General features: G+C 37.6%; 1 protein-coding gene across 5 annotated transcripts in view; it reads left to right on the top strand.

Annotated features, from left to right (window-relative positions):
• Nucleotides 1-17,394, top strand: part of PTK2B (protein tyrosine kinase 2 beta) — a 607,866-nt gene that overhangs the window by 465,676 nt on the left and 124,796 nt on the right. For all 5 annotated transcript variants that reach the window (XM_053709509.1, XM_053709510.1, XM_053709513.1 and 2 more), the window contains exons 21-23: nucleotides 4,700-4,789; nucleotides 6,713-6,917; nucleotides 16,310-16,418. In XM_053709509.1, coding sequence (XP_053565484.1) covers nucleotides 4,700-4,789; nucleotides 6,713-6,917; nucleotides 16,310-16,418 — 404 coding nt within the window. The remainder of the gene's footprint in view (nucleotides 1-4,699; nucleotides 4,790-6,712; nucleotides 6,918-16,309; nucleotides 16,419-17,394) is intronic.

Below are 17,394 nucleotides of genomic sequence, written 5' to 3'. Positions count from 1 at the left end.
ATCTGGATTTTGAGATTTTGTCCTGTTCAATATACAATCTGTAATATATTCTAGAGAATGGTTTATCCTGATTCCTTCTTGGGACTGTACTACTATTTCTATGGAAATTGGTACTTATTTCAGGATTCTTTAGAGTTTGAATATAACCTTAGTAGAGCATATTCACGTACTGTTTATATTTTAGCTCAGCGTTATCTGTGGCTGATATTACTGTTATCTCAACCTTTTATTGAACAGTTAGCATGAACAGTTTCAGATTCTCAAGTATATAACTCTGTTTATTTACTTCAGATGTATTCATTTAATTATGTTTACTATATCTATTATTATGGTTTCAAATATATTTTATTATCTCTATCTTGTTAGGATAATAATTTGTTTGATTTCTATTATCTACACTATTTCTGGAGGTTTAGAGTTTTTTCTGCCCTACTTTTAGTCCAGTGATGTAGATCAGTTGGTGAATGTCCTGACTACAAACGCTTGTTCTAGATCCAAGGGTCATGGATTCATATCCCGGCAGGGTTAATACAGCCCTTCTGCCTTTTTGAGGTCAATTTATTGTGTACCATTTATTTGGGTAATAATAACAACTGTTTTTATCAGCTGCTAATTTGGTTAACTCCGAGTGCAAGCACTGAAAAAAAAATGTTTTGACTGCATGAAGGTGCGGTTCTCGAACCAGTCCTTCTGGTGGGGGGGAGATTAAATTGTTTTTGGATGAATTCAGTCCAAAATCTATATTATTCTTAGGGTCTGAATAGATTTTTAGAATGAGACCTTCTATTGGAAGATTATTTCTTTCTCCGTACACTCTGTGAATTTTTTTCATGAGTGATTATACCAGTTCTTAATCAGGAACAGGGATTGGGTTTCTATTCAATTCTATTCTTTGTCCCAAAGAAGAAAAGTTTATTTAGTCCAATCTTGGATCTGAAGACTTTATATTGTTTTGTAAAAGTCTCAACTTTCAAGTTGGCAACTATCAGGACTATTATGCCTTTTTGTTCAGCAAGGTCATTTCATGTCCATTCAATTTTATAGGACTTTTATCCTCATATTTTATTTCATTCAGACCACTTTTGGTTTCTGAGATTCTCTTTTTAAGATAAGCTTTACCAATTTGTCGCTTTTCCATTTGGTCTAACGACAGCTTTATGAATAGTTTCAAATGTTCTGGGTGCCCTTCTTTCTGTAATAAGACAGTAGGGCATTGTGGTGTTTCCTTATTTGGATGGTATCTTGGTATTAGCTTAATCTTTTCTTTCATTAGAATCTCTCTTGAATCAACTAGTTTTGTTTCTTCAAGACATGGTTAGATGATTTAATTTACCTAAGAGTTTTGTGGTTCTTTAGGCAAGGGTCACCTCTTTTTTGGGTTTCTAGATGGATTCTGTGTTTATGACTTTGTCTTTTTAGGACAAAAGTCAATTGTAATTGGTGTTAGCCTGTCTAACTTACAGTTTAGAACATTACTTTCAGTGGCTATGTGCATGGAAGTTTTAGGTCTCATAACTGCAGCATCGGTCGTGGTTCCCTTTGCTCGTTTTTTATCTGAGACCTCTTTTGCTTTGCATATTAAATCAATGGTGCAGGGATTGTTTTCAGATATCACAGTTGATATTCTTAAATCCCAACACTTAACTCTCTCTGATTTGGTGATTAGATTATCATTGTTTTATTCAGGGGGCCTCCTTTTGTTCGTCCTTCCTGGACTGTATTCTTAATGGATGCAAGTATTACAGGTTGGGGAGCTGTCTGAGGGTCTCTGTCAGCACAACTGGTTTTGAAACTTCAAGAGGCAAGGTTTCCAATCAATATTTTAGAACTCCGTGCTATTTTCAGAGCTCTTTCAGGCTTGGCCTCTTTTAGGAGAGAACTTTTCATTTTGCTTTCAGACAGACAATATCACAACCGTGGCATATGTCAATCATCAAATAGGGATTTGCAGTTCCTTAGCAATTAAGAAGTATCTTGAATACGTTCTTAGGTGGGATCCATCTCCTGTCTAATTTCTACGATTTATATCTCAGGTTTAGACATTTGGGATGTGGATTATCTCAGCTGTCAGTTTTTTCATCCGGGAGAGTGGTATCTCTATACAGATGTGTTTTCTTAATTTCCCAGGTACCTTTTCATGTCCAGGGATTCTCAGGCGGAAATGGTGGATGCATTACCAGTGTCTTGGTTTTGCAACCTGGCTACATCTTTCCGCCTCTGGTTTTTTTCTTCCAAGGGTGATCTCCAAGATCATATTGGAACACTCTCATGTGTTTCTGATAGCATCAGCATGGCCTCACAGGTCTGGTATGTGGATCTTGTTCGGATGTCCAGTTGCCATCCTTGGCCGCTTTTTCTTTGGCCAGCTCTCTTGTTTCAGGGGCCATTTTTCCATCAGAATCTCAAATTACTAATTTGAAGGTATGGAAATTGATTAGTGTTTAGTCATAGAGGTTTCCTTGACTCCGTTTTTATTAATATGTTGCAGGCTTATAAGTCTGTTTCAAGGAACATGTATTATCAGGTTTGGAAAACCTATATTTTATGGTGTTCTTCTCATAAATTCTCTTGGCATTCTTTTAGAATTCCTAGGATTTTTCAGTTTCTTCAGGATGGTTTGGATAAGTTTGTTTGCAAATTTTTTGAACGGACGTTCTTTCTGTTTTATTTCCTAGAAAGATTGTTTAAACTTCCTGATATTCACTGTTTTGTTCAGGCTTTGGTTTGTATCAAGCCTGTTCATTTATTAATTCTCTTTTTGGGAGTCTTAATTTGGTTTAAAGATTTTGCAGGCTCTTTCTTTTGAGCCTATATTTTTTTTTTGAAGATTATCTACTTTCTTGGAAAGTGTTGTTTTTTTCGCTATCTCTTCTCCTAGAAGAGTTTCTGATTTATCAGTTTTTTTCTTGTTTCGTATTATCTGATTTTTTCACCTAGATAAGTTGTTTTGTGGACTTTATTTTTTTGCTAAGGTTGTGAATTTGAACAACATTAGTAGAGAAATTGTAGTTCCTTCTTTGTGTCCTAATCGTAAAGATTTCTTTGAGAATTTTTTACATTCTTTGAAAGTTAACCTCTGCCATTTCTTTGTCATCCGAGTCAAGCTTTTGTTTTTTAAGGCTTATTTTGAGGCAGGGCAGGCTCTGCCTCAGAGATTTTTAGCTCATTAGGCTAAGTTTAGTTGCCATTTCTTGGGCTTTTTCAGAATGAAACTTTCGGATGATCAAATTTGCGAAGCAGTAATTTGGTCTTCTTTGCATACTTTTCTTGTTTTTACTATTTTGATGTATTTGCTTCTTCTGAAGCAGTCTTTGGTAGAAAAGTTCCTCGGGTAGCTGTTTCAGTTTCATTCTACTGCTTTTGATTTAAGTTTTTTTTAAGAAAAACTTAATTATTGTGTGGATTTAATTTCTCAGTGTAAATAGCTGTTGTTTTATTATCCCTCCCTCTCTAGTGACTCTTCTGTGGTCTTCCACATCTTGGGTATTTATATCCCATATGTCACTAGCTCATGGACTCTTGCCAATTACTTGAAATAAAACATAATTTATGTAAGAACTTACCTGATAAATTCATTTCTTTCATATTGGCAAGAGTCCATGAGGCCCACCCTTTTCATGGTGATTATGTTTTTTTTGTATAAAAGCACAATTATATTTCCAGTTCCTCTTTTTGTATGCTTTTTTACTCCTTTTGTTATCACCTCACTACTTGGCTATTCGTTAAACTGAGTTGTGGGTGTGGTAGGAGGTGTATTATTAGGCATTTTGAGGTTTGGGAAACTTTGCCCCCTCCTGGTAGGATTGTATATCCCATACGTCACTAGCTCATGGACTCTTGCCAATATGAAAGAAATTAATTTTTCAGGTAAGTTCTTACATAAATTATGTTTTTCAGCCTATGTTGGAAGCCAAGGATTAGTGCTGCATAATAATGATTCCCATTTAGGGAAATAAGTAGGAGCTAGGGATGGTGGAATGAAGTAAATGTATAATTCACTTGGTAGAATGAATAGTCCTGTAGACATTTGTTTTGGACAATTGAATGTCGATAAGAAGAAAATTCTGTAATCAAATGTTATTTCTAGTTTTCGAATGTTACTTTAAATTTGAATGTTCATAATTAGATTGAATATCCACATTTCAAATTTTGAATGTAGCATTCGATTTAACAAATACTATTCAGAAGTATAATAGTTAATGCGGTAGATAATTTAGTAAATTGATACATAACAAATACAAATGTATAGATTATAATTTTTCTATTTCGAATATTGCATAATTTTAATGACATTTAAAGAGGGCATTAGAAATACTAATACAAATATATCAATTTGAATTTTTCTAATTTGAATATTGCATAACTCGATTCGAATTACAACTATTTGAATAGAATATTACATTTAAAGAAAGCATTAGAAATACTATTACATTAAACATTCATACATACAAACATTAGAAATTTGAAACTAACAAACGTGTTAAAATTTGTTTGATTTTTCGAATGTTGTAAAACATTCGCCCATCCATACTCACTGCCTGTAAGTTCTATTGCATATCATGTGACAGCTCCCTTGCTATATAATAAACATACCTGCCTAAGGTTAGATACATTTCACTATTGCTGTGTTTATCAATATTCTAATTGTTTAAAAGATTTATCACTCAGATGTTTTATAGACAATTTCCTTTCTGTTTAGCATCAGTAACTCGACTCCCAATTAAGTGGATGGCTCCAGAATCCATTAACTTCCGGCGCTTTACATCTGCTAGTGATGTCTGGATGTTTGGTGAGCAAGCACTGTAATAGATTAGGTTGATGTTGCTATTCTTTTGGTCTAGGTTATTATGTCCATTATTGGTTGTAAAATCTCATGCTATATGCTACACATAACTTCATGTGGTGCAACAAACTTAATAATATAATTAGCATTGAGGAGCATTTTGGTGCATCACAAGCAACTAAGTTGCAGGCTATTTTGGTAGACGTTTAAGTGAATGTAAATTTTGATGCTAAAGTGCCCGTTTTTTTTAAATTTTTATTAAAAACAGGGGCACTTTAATTCATCAAAATTTACATTTCACTCCTGTTGTGAAAAAAAAACTTACCTTTTAATCTTGACAGCTGCTCCAGCTTCCTCCGGTCGTTGCAAGCCATTTCTGATGTCAGAAATGATGGATGGGTCATCCTCTAATCACGGCTTCCCCCCCGGGGGAATCAGTGTCTGATTCAACGCTGTGATTGGAGGAAGCTGGATTACTCATTTTATACCCAGGAAGCTGGAGCTGCTGTCAAGTTTAAAAGGTAAGTTTTTTTTCACAACAGGAGTGAAATGTAAATTTTGATGAATTAAAGTGCCCCTGTTTTTAATCAAATTTTTAAAAACCGGGCACTTTAGCATCAAAATTTACATTCACTTTAACAAGAGATCAAATAAAATAGTTTTTGAATCCCACTTATTTTTAAAGGATAGAAAGGTCAAAATTGAAATGTGCATGAATGCATTTACATTTTAAATATAAGCATTTTTGCAATATACTTTCATTAGTAAAAATGCTTCTAATAAAAGTTATTACTGTATTTCATGTGGCATATGCACATATCCTGTGAGAACCTGTGCACCCGTATTCAAGTTCAGAGAGCTGTAGATGGTGTGTATTGCTTCTGTAAAGATGTAGTTTGTGTCATAGAAGCCATCACTGACTCGCTGAGAATACTGGTGCACGGACCGTCACAGGATATGTGCGTATTCCGCACAAAACCAGTAATAACTTTTACTAGAAACATTTTTGCTAATGGAAGCATATTGCAAAAATACATTGAAATACACCTGTGCACATTTCAATTTTTACCTTTCTATCCCCTTAGGTAAGTGTTCCTGCTTTTTAGTTCAGTCAGGCTGCTTTAATAACATTTCTTCTAAATATTTTGAAATAAATTAGTTAATTATGTTATTTTATGTATATGTTTATTATGTAGTTGTCTTATTAATCTTACTATGTGTTTTTGAACATTTTGAAGGTCATTTATGCATGTCAGTGCTTAATGGACTTTGTTACACCCCTCTATTCAGTATTTGGGGTCAGACTGTATTTGTAAACCATATCAGACTTACCTAACACATTGTAGCATATTAGATATGGTGTCTATGCTCAATAAATCACACCATCAAATGGACACAGCCAATATGCAACTTAAGCAAGGTCTATATTTTATTATTAAAGGGACATTAAACACTAAATAAATCCTAGATAGAACAATGCATTGAAAGAAAAGATTAGTCTGAGAATAATGTAGATGTATTTTTTTAAAGTTTCATTAGCTGTTTAAATATTGACAAAATAAGTGTAAAATGTTAGTGTCTATAAAACAATAGGAGCTGCCATGTTGTAACTTAGGTTACATTCTCTGCTGTGGCCAATTAGGGACGATTATAAATAGGTCACTAGAGTGTGCAGCCAATGACTGTGTGGAATAGAACAGTGTTCTGCACTTCCATTTCTGACAGGAATTGAAAAGCTCACAATTTCAGAATGGAATTACAGGAAAAGGGGACAAAATAAAACATGAAAGTATATTGTAGAGTTTTTTTTTAATATATATGATTTATGATTTTATATTACCATCTCAAAGTGTTTAATGTCCCTTTAACATGTTTTTTGTTTTTTTTCCTCTTCCCTAACTTTTTGAATATTTTCTGTATATGTTTAAGGAATTTGTATGTGGGAGATCCTGTCTTTCGGGAAACAGCCTTTCTTCTGGTTAGAGAATAAAGATGTGATCAGTGTCATTGAGAAAGGAGATCGTCTCCCGAAGCCAGAGCTGTGCCCGCCCACTCTTTACACTTTAATGACCCGGTGTTGGGTATATGATCCCACAGAAAGACCAAAATTCAATGAGCTGGTCTGCAGTTTAAGGTAAATTAATGCCAAATAGAAAAATAGGTTATAAAGATGGTTATTCCATATTATCTTTGCTTTTCTTAACAAGCAGTAATACAGATATCAGTGTACACTCTATATAGATTGTCCTGCACATAGGGGTATAACTACAGGAACCTCAGAGGTCTTAATTGAGTCTGTGCCTGAAACTCAAGGTGCACTGCAATCAGTAGTGGGGACACAACAGGGGGTCCTGTTGGGGCCGCTGTAAAAATGGGCTAACAGTTTAAGGAAAGTGTGAGGATTTCCATTAAAATTCGTTGAATATTTGGATTATTTTTTTTAAAGGCGCAATACCTTATATAAGTGTTACACATATGGAACAACAAACTACTAATTATTCAAATGAATGTACAGGTTATCTTTTGTATTTTTATCATTATTATTTTGCTTGAAAACATCTAGGGGCCGATTTATCATCGGTCTGTCTGTGAACTGCTTGTGCAATGCTACCTCCTGCAGGATGGGACCAAGGGTTAACAACAATATCTTATGTCATTAAGGCAATATTTATATTTAATAATACAGCCTATACATGTAACCTAATGGTAGTTTTATAGTACAGTACTGTAATTAGAAAGATAATCGTTGTTGATTTAAATAAATATAGACTAGCATTTGCATTTCTATCCTTTAATTGATAAAATATAATAAACCTGCAAATCAGTGGTATATTTTCATTCCTAATAACTTATGTCTGTTCTCATTAAGTGATTTCAAGGAATTTAATCACTTGATTCAGGGAGAAAGATATTACCTTACTCTATTAGGGAGCTACTTGTATATTTCCAGGCAAACATTAACTAATGGAAGTCAAACTAAAGCAATGGCTTGTATTGAGTGACAGAGATGTATTAGTTGTATTAATATAAATGAAACTCCTCATGGAAACACAAATGCTTGTGCAAATGTTGTGGAAATTATCACTTATTTCAAAAGTAATCTGAAAGCTACAAAAAGGAAGATAAATGGCTGGTGATGATTTATAATTACAGCTGTATGTTCGGTGTCTTATGGCTCTTGGTCACTATTGTAAATTCACAATCACCTTCATTGTCTGAAGACTAGGGGGCCGAATTATCAAGGGCCCCTTATGCCCCTGTTTCTGTGCGAGCCTTCAGGCTCGCCGGAAACAGCAGTTAAGAAGCAGCAGTCTTAAGACCGCTGCTCCTTAACTAGTCCGACCTGCTCTGAGCGGCAGACAGCAATAAACCAGTTTGAATACAATCGGGTTGATTGACACCCTCTGCTAGCGGCTGCAAATCTGTGAACATTAGTTCTTGCTGTGTGGTTACTTCAACCATTCTCATAAGAATGGTGATGTAACTACGGCAAGGAGAATGGTTGAAGTAACCGCACAGCAAGAACTAATGTTTACAGAGAAACCACAGGATGACACACAGAGGGTCAATTTCGTTACCACATATTGCCCACAATTAAGAAACATGGGGGCAGCACTGAAACAACACTGGCATGTTATTAATATCGATGGATCCCTTCCGTATGAGAGATACGGACCCCCAAGAGTGGCATTTAAACGTGGTAGGAGTCTACGTGATATGCTGGTACTAACAGACCCCCCAACACTGCTACAAAAGGACTCATGGTTACAGACCACTAAGAAGGGATTGTATAGATGCCTGAGTTGTGTAACTTGCCACTCTATGATTCAGGGTAATAACTTTAAGCACCCCATAAGAATAAGCGATTCCAGATCAAACATTTCCTAACATGTACTACCCCATATGTGATCTACATGCAAAGCTGCATTTGTGGGCTATTTTATGTAGGGAAAACGTCGGATGACATCAAGGAAAGGATGGCGAACCACCACATTTTCATTCCGCACGGCAATTGAAAAAACGGGAGAGTGACCAACCAGTGGCAAGGCACTTTTTGGAGCAAGGAAAAGATTTACGATTCTAGCTCATTGATCATATACGTGCCCTACCTAGAGGGGGTGATAGGAATAAACGGTTGCTGCAATTGGAAGCACAATGTATCTTTAAATTGGACACAATACATCCTAAAGGCTTGAATGCAGGAGTGGACTAGCCTTGCTTCATATGACAGTTTATTTTTCAATGCTTTACATGGTTTCTTGTAGGTACTGTTGATGCGTATCTTGAGCTATGTGACATGGTATTCATTGATATTTATTTTCCACACTGGACCTATTGGCTGGGCTCACTGAAGGTGTTATGCGGCCTCATATATGCTATTTAATATAACTTAGCGAGGCATGTTCCATTTCCTTTAGGTTTACTAAGTCTGTGTGTATTGTGGTTGAGAAGCATATTTATACTTTTATATGTATAGATAAGTTGATTTATGGGATACAGTACTACCCATGGCCCTGCCCTTGTTTGCACATATGTCGCCAACATAGTACAATACACCTGCTATCTAGTTTCTACAAATAGGGCTACTGAGGATAGGCGATATTTGTTATCTTGTACCTTTAATCATAGGCTTATTGACAGTACTGACAAGTTCTACCTCTGATCCTGTCCCTTGTTTAGTGACATTTGCATAGTTAGATGATATGCATCACGATGGTATGTTTCCTATGCCATATATGGTTTTCTTCTTAAAAGGGGAAGAGTCCACAGCTGCATTCATTACTTTTGGGAATTCAGAACCTGGCCACCAGGAAGAGGCAAAGACACCCCAGCCAAAGGCTTAAATACCTCCCCCACTTCCCTCATCCCCAGTCATTCTTTGCCTCTCCTCACAGGAGGTTGGCAGAGAAGTGTACAGAAGTTCAAGATAGTCTCTTATGGAGGGTAGTATTCTTCGCAATAGGACTGGAGTTTTAAGTTATCCTGTCAGCCTCTCAGTGAGAGCATGGATGAAAGTTAGAGTCCAGAGATGCAGGGAGAGTTTTCCTGCAAACCCAACCCGACTCATATTAACAGCTCCTTTGGTAATCAGCGTTGACGAGTTTCGCTGCCTACCTTTCTTCACTCAAGTCCATGTCAGAAGCGAGGCTACTATCTGTCACACTTGAAGGGCCGTGTTCCTGTTCCACGGCGTAGATTCCGGTAAGATTGTTTCATTTTATTTAGATATGTGAATGTAATGTTAACGAAACAAGGTAGGGTCCCAGTGGGACTCCTTTTATCTTAATAAGGAATCATGGGTTAATATCTCCTGAGGGGGGTTATTGAACAGGGGGGACTTTTAATCGTGTTTGTTATATGGTTCTATCTGCAAATGTGTAGCTTTACTTAGGCTCACGGCCTTTACTGAACATAACGGCCTTCTTTTTTTTTTTTTTTTTTTTTTTTTTTAATTTTCAAAGATTTTTATTGAAGTGAAAATGGCAAAATACAAACAGTTTGAAAGAAAATATACATAGTTGCAATATAGAGAAAAAAAAAAGACAAATCAGCATCAAGTAATTCAGTATAAAACCAGAACCTCAGATATCTTCAATTGATGGTAATACAAGATTGTATCAGGCTACCCAAAGTGCCGCTGGTCGTCAGCCCAACAATAAACTCAGTACTTTAAAACCAGTAGTCAAAATTGGGCTACGTCCAAGGTCTGAGTCTATGGTCGTGGTTAACATAGTACAGGAATCATAGTCTAAAGTTGGGATTATATTTAGATCTAGCCGGAGTAGTGGGCATATAAACCTAGGGAGCCTAATATACCAGAGAAAAAGGGTCATTTCACAGATGTTGACTATAACTAATCAAACCCGAGGATTTAATTAGCTTATTAAGAGCGCCTGATCCGTCTATCTTACATACTGGGGGGAATTGGGGGGGGGGGGAGGGTTGCTTACATAAATGGTGTTGGGATGGTTGGGAGGACAAAACAGGACAAAAAAAAAAAGAAGAACATTTTTGAAACAGAAGAGAAGAGTCAAAAGCGAGCAGAGAATTTGTCCAGCAGGATCTACTGGCACTCGTGCCATTCCTGCCAGGTCAGCCAATATGACTCAAGTGCGTTGGTTTCTCCGACCACGTATCTTTCCATTGATGCAAAGTGACCGACCACGTCGCATACCTCGGCCAGAGATGGGGGTTCCATTTGCTTCCAAGATCTTGCGATACACAACTTTGTAGCCGCTAGAATATAGATTAACATTTTCTTAACTGGGGTGGCAACTGATCTTGGAAAGACGGGAAATAGTGCAATTTGCGGAGTAAGACGGAGATCAATGTTCAGTGTTTGGATAAGAAGCTCAATGTCCTTCCAGAGTGGTTTAATCTTGTCACAGGACCACCAAATGTGGACATCAGATCCCAACTGTTGACAGTTTCTCCAACAGTACGGGTTGCATGCTTTATAGATCAGGGAAAGTCTCACTGGTGTCCGATGCCACTTTAGTAGTACTTTGATATAGGTTTCCATCACAGTCACACAGTGGAGGGTCTTCTTCGTGAGCAAAATTGCTCTAGAGAAATCCTCCATCGAAATCCTCACCTCAAGGTCCTTACACCACGCTTTCATTTGCCAGGGGAGACCTAAGATTTGGTCTTTAATGAGGGCCGCGTAGTGGAAAGATAAAGGTCTGGTCATGGTTGTACCCTGTATCCACCTCTCCTCCCACTTGGTGTTTTCCCTCAGCGCTGACTTAGGGAAGCCTCTAGATCTAATGAGGCTCAAGACTCTCATACCCTCGAATCTGGTCCATCGAGAGCAACTTTCTGTGGGTATACTAGCTTTTGAGGCTATTGACAGCTCTCCTGAAGAGTAGAAATCTGAAATCGATTGCTTTTCCTCACTCATCCAGAAGTCTAAGTGGATATTTGGGAAATTCCAAAGCAAACCAGCCATACTATGGATGGGAGACAGGTGTGGGGAGATTGTCGTGCAATGACGCAAATCATGCCATATTAAATAGGTTTGACGGACCATAGGGTTAGTTATCTCCTTGCTCAGGTTCATGTGCTTGGGAACCCATATCATGTCCCTGAGGGTAAGTCCTAAAGGTAGAGCCTGTTCCTCAAGTCTATGCCAACCTGGCTTCTCCTCAAGCATACCCCATGCTGAAATGTGAGACAGTCTTGCCGCTTTATAGTAAAGGTAAACGTTGGGGAACGCAATACCTCCGCTAGAAAATGGTCTTTGCAGAATTTTGTATGCCACTCTAGGTATTTTGTTCTTCAAAACTATATAGATCGCCAGATCTACGGACCTTAGAGGTGCGCTCCTTGTCCATTGTCGAGAACACTGGCCTGGTCCTCGTCTCTCTGTGGAGGGTGTTCGGTTCTCATTTGAAGTTTTGTGGTCCCGTGAGCCCTATTCGTTGGGGCTGGGGCTCTGTGAGAGATGCCTTTGTGGCTCAGCCTTTAGGCCTTTCTGATGGGACCCTACCTGTCTCCTGGTGCATTCACGATGTTCCTGTAGACTCCAAGTGCTTTTCAACTGGGTTGGCAATGTGGCCGAGGGGTCTCACCTCTATGGTAGGGTTGTTCATTCCCTTCTCTTTCAGAGTATGGTTTGGGTTTTCTGGGTTCGGAAATCCGTAGTATCGTGGAGTCCTGGAGGTCTTTTTTCCTTTCCTGTGTTTCAGGTTCCTGGGAGGGGAGCTGTGATGCAGTGTCTGGTTCCTCCGTTCCTGCAGCAGGAGACCGAGGGTTTTTTGCTCCTGTGGGGGCTTCTACTATGTGTATCCAATATATGGATGCTTCTTTGATGTTTCTTTGACTCACGGTAGCATGCCGTTTGTAGCAGCGGTCTAACAGGGGATTTTGTTCCTCGTTGACCCTCTCTTCTCTCCTGTAGTCTGGGACTCTTGTCTTCGGTCTTTTGACTAGCCTTTGGGCTGGGACCGTTATCCCGGAGGGAAAGTTAGGGATCAGTTACTCTACACAGTGTTGACCGTTTCTGCTTTTGGCCCTTTCCTTGAGGGGAGGACTTTGGATGTTCTCCCTCTTTCTCCCGGTGTCTGGTGCTGGGAGGGGACGCTTCTTGGAGCCACTATTCGATGGGCTGTACACCCTTGGTGGTTTACAGTTGGAACCATTCACAGCGATTTGCTTAGTGATGGTGTATCCAGTTACAGCTACTTGCTTTTGTCTGGATGCTAACTAGTTTGATGCACCTATAGGTGGTTTTGAGTTAGCGATAGTGTCAGACTGGTCTTTGAGAGTTCCTGTTCAGACGGTTTGAGTTTCTCTGTGAGAGCTCTGTCTAGCTGCTAGGATATTTATCCTGTTCCTGCTGTCTCCACCTATCTAGCCTCCAGATCAAGATATATTATGGAGCATCGGGGGACTCATGAATTTCCTGGACTACCTTAGGGTATGGTATGGGATTGGGGGACATGAGGGGTTCCTCAAGTCCTTTTGAGGACATGTTCCCTGTGTATGGATCCTTCTTTTTGGGTCCTTGTGTTCTAGGGAGTTTGTCTTCCTGGACGTTGCCTTTGTAAAGACAACCATGGGTTGCTTTTAGATGTTGAGTGGGAAAAGGTTCCTTTGGATTTTCTGGTATCTGGTTCTCTTTTAGGGGGCTGATGCGGTCCTTATCTTTAGCCGGGTACCTTCTTTGGTGTTGTGTCCCATGGGGCAGATACTTCAGAGGTTGTTTGGACCTGACGGACTCTAGGTCTGAGTGGTTTCTAGTTCGTCTTTGCCGGTGGTGTAACTGATGTGCAGTTACCTGTGCTCAGGTTATTCTCCTCATCATTTGTACTTATTTTTTCTGTTTTTTGGGTGTTGAGTAATTCAGGCTGTGGTGTCTTTCGAAGGGGCCGCCTTTTGTACCCACCAGTTATTGCATTCAGTGTCCTCTAGCTTGGGTAATGAATGCAGCTGTGGACTCTTCCCTTTTAAGAAGAAAAACATAAATTATGCTTACCTGATAATTTCATTTTCTTCTGAAGGGAAGAGTCCACAGCTCCGTCCGTGTTTTTATCTCTGAGGCGGCTGTACATTTTTTGTTCTTCTGGCACCTTTTTTCACCCTGATATTTCTCCTATTGTCCCTTGTTCCCTTGGCAGAATGACTGGGGGATGAGAGAAGTGGGGGGGGGGGGTATTTAAGCCTTTGGCTGGGGTGTCTTTGCATCCTCCTGGTGGCCAGGTTCTGAATTCCCAAAAGTAATGAATGCAGCTGTGGACTCTTTCCTTCAGATGAAAATGAAATTATCAGGTAAGCATAATTTGTTATTTCTACCTGTACTGAAGTGTTTCAGTAGTTTAGCAACAGTTGTAACACTTTAAGTTTATTGTAACAAGTTTAATAGCCACAATCACATTATGGGCGTGGCTATGACATCATTGGGGGCGGATACTCTCCCTCTATTTACCTGACAGGCTGCATGGCCCCTGTAACAGAGCCAGCGATTTGCTTGTGATTCTCTTGGGCTTACCAGCGTAAGTACACTACAATTATCTAATTGAAAAAGACCTCCAGGACTCCACGATACTAAGGTAATTCCGAACCTGGAAAACCCAAACCCTACTCTGAAAGAGAAGGGAATGAACAACCCTACCATAGAGGTGAGACCCCTTGGCCACATTGCCAACCCAGTTGAAAAGCACGTGGAGTCTACAGGAACATCGTGAATGCACCAGGAGACAGGTAGGGTCCCATCAGAAAGGCCTAAAGCCTGAGCCACAGTCACAAAGGCATCTCTCACAGAGCCCCAGCCCCAACGAATAGGGCTCACGGGACCACAAAACTTCAAGTGAGAACTGAACACCTTCCACTGAGAGACGAGGACAAGGCCAGGGTTCTCGACAATGGACAAGGAGTGCAACTCTAAGGTCCGTAGATCTGGCGATCTATATAGCCTCAAACTCAAGAGCCACAAAGCACTCCTGAACAGGCTGAGAATCAGCATCCAGTGAAATGGATCTCAAGAAATCTTGTAGGCAAGCGGCAACACATGATACACACACAGGCAGGATAACCAGGGTCTTGATAAAGGTCTCTTTGTGACCGAAACGCGTCGACTGGTAAGCTCAATTTCATTTTCTATTGATCTAAAAACAATCTACACCATCATATCTTTCTTTTACAGAAGGATCATCCAGGGATTATAACAAAATATTTGCCAAGAAGATAGAATTTTGGGTTGGAAAACAGCTAGCAAGTACTGACACTGCTATTCAGTATAAAACACTTGGAAAATCACCATAACTATTGCTGTTAGGATTCACAACACTTTAAGGATTATTGTTTTTTCTTAGAGACACACTACTAATTATAATTTATTGTTGGATTATTTTTTCTATTAAGTTTTCACTGTTGGACTATTTTTTGGACTATTATTTACATTTATATAAGTTACTATTTGAACACACCACAATGTTTTTGTAAATTTTTGGTTTTTCATTTTTCACAATCTTTGTTCTTAATTCACGTTTTTTGAAGATCAACCTATTTTTTTGACCATTAATAATTTTTGTACACACATTTTTGCACACAACTTTTTTGATACACATTTTTTACATTGGCATATTGCTGTCACGATATTTTTTACTTGACAATGCGTATGTGTTAAACACACAGTTAAAGGTCTTACTCAGAGCCTTACAGTCACTATTGGCAATATTTAGGAGCATTGCATAGAATCGAGAACATTATTGGTTAGATGATAATATATAACTTATATATTTCACCTATTATGTGTATGTGGTAAACACAAAGTTGAATTTTTGTTGTGAGCCTTATACTTAATCTGAATTTTTTAGGAATTTTTTAAGAGCAATATTTGCACAATTTTAAATGCCATATCTGCTATATAACTATTTGTTTTAACTATTCATTTCGCTATTATTGCTGTATAAATTTGTGTATGTGTATGTGGTAAACACAAAGTTGAATTTCTGTTGTGAGCCTTATACTAGATTTGGAATTTTTTAGGAATATTTTTAAGAGCAATGTTTGCACAATTTTAAATGCTATATCTGTTACATAACTATTTGTTTTAACTATTCATTTAGCTATTATTGTTGTATAAATTTGATTGTTTATACATGGATCCATATTTTTTACTTATTTGTGTACTCAATAAATTGTTTATTGTAATCATTTGATAATATTGCATTTGGTCCAGACCCAGCCTTCGTATAGTTGGCGCTTTGGTATACCTTATTAGTTTCATCTTTCCATTTTGACAACTAGGTGTCAAATTATCAAAGCCAGAGGTCTTATTTAGTAGGTGCTAGGTGTACTCCACTATCATAACTGCTGTTTCCGGCGAGCCTGAAGGCATCAAGCTCCATTCAGGGCTTGATAATTCGGCCACTAAGAGTTTACTGCCAGGTTGTTTTACTATATAATAACATATTAACAGGAATTAAATTTTGAATCCAATGTTTTGTTAAGATTTTATTATTGATTTTCAGGCATTTTATGTTACATTTTGCTTATTTGTATTTACTTTCATTTTATATACAGCGATATATATCAAACAGAGAATGAGATTGCAAAAGATAAAGAGAGAAACAACCGTCAAAGGCCCCCCAAGATTATTGAACCTCCTCCTATGCAAGAACCTCCCCCAAAGGTAAATGGATAATGAAATAACCAAGGATAGAACAATTACGCAATTTTGACTTTTGAATTGTAAAATAAATGTTCCCCTTGACATTTGTTCTACCATTTGTTTATTTCTCTAGAGCAAATGTTATCACAATATTGATCAAATGTTACAGTCAAATACTGAATGTTAATTTTCTGATAGTATTTTCAATATTACTTCTCATAGCTTTCCATTAAAGTATATCAGATTTAACATTTAAATGTAGAAATATAGATCTTCAAAAGTGCAATGACCACATATTTCGTTTGATAATAAAAAAAAAATTACATTTGTTTTGCAACAAGAAATATTCAGAAAACATTCAACATCTATTTAGAACAAACACATTTGGTAAAATTATGTGCCAATACCTTTGCCTGTGCCCAGTAATAATGATACTACTGGTAGCAAATAAATAAAGAAAAAACAAACATTGGTTCCTAAATGTTTTAGGGTTATTTTTTTAATTCCCTTTTAGCCATTAGTGATCTTTTGTTCATAATTTCTTACTTTTACTTTTTTTTTTTTTTTTTTAAGGGGCATGAAACCCAATTTTTTTTTATCATGATTAAGATAGAGAATACAATTTAAAAAAAGTTTCCAATTTACTTTTATTATCAAATTTGCTTTGTTTTCTTGTTATTCTTTGTTGTAGATATATCTAGATAGGTATTGTTGTGCACATGCCTGAAGCACTACATGACAGGATATAGTGCTGCCATCTAGTGCTCTTGCTAATATATAACATTGTTGCAAAACTGCTGTAATATAGTACTGCAGACACAAACACACTCCTAAACTTACCTTCCTGGTTTTCAACAAAGGATAACAAGAAAGCAAATACAATTTGATAATTTAATCCCAAGAAAGTTGAGAGAAAGAGATTTTTGCTCATTCATACAACATCAGTTCATTTATTTAAATGAAGGAAAACAAAAATCAACATTATGGGTTAGTGAAT

The sequence above is a fragment of the Bombina bombina genome, chromosome 4 (assembly GCF_027579735.1).
Source record: "Bombina bombina isolate aBomBom1 chromosome 4, aBomBom1.pri, whole genome shotgun sequence".
NCBI lineage: Eukaryota > Metazoa > Chordata > Amphibia > Anura > Bombinatoridae > Bombina > Bombina bombina.
Note: the sequence above shows the minus strand (reverse complement) of the source record. Positions and strands in the feature narration are given on the sequence as shown.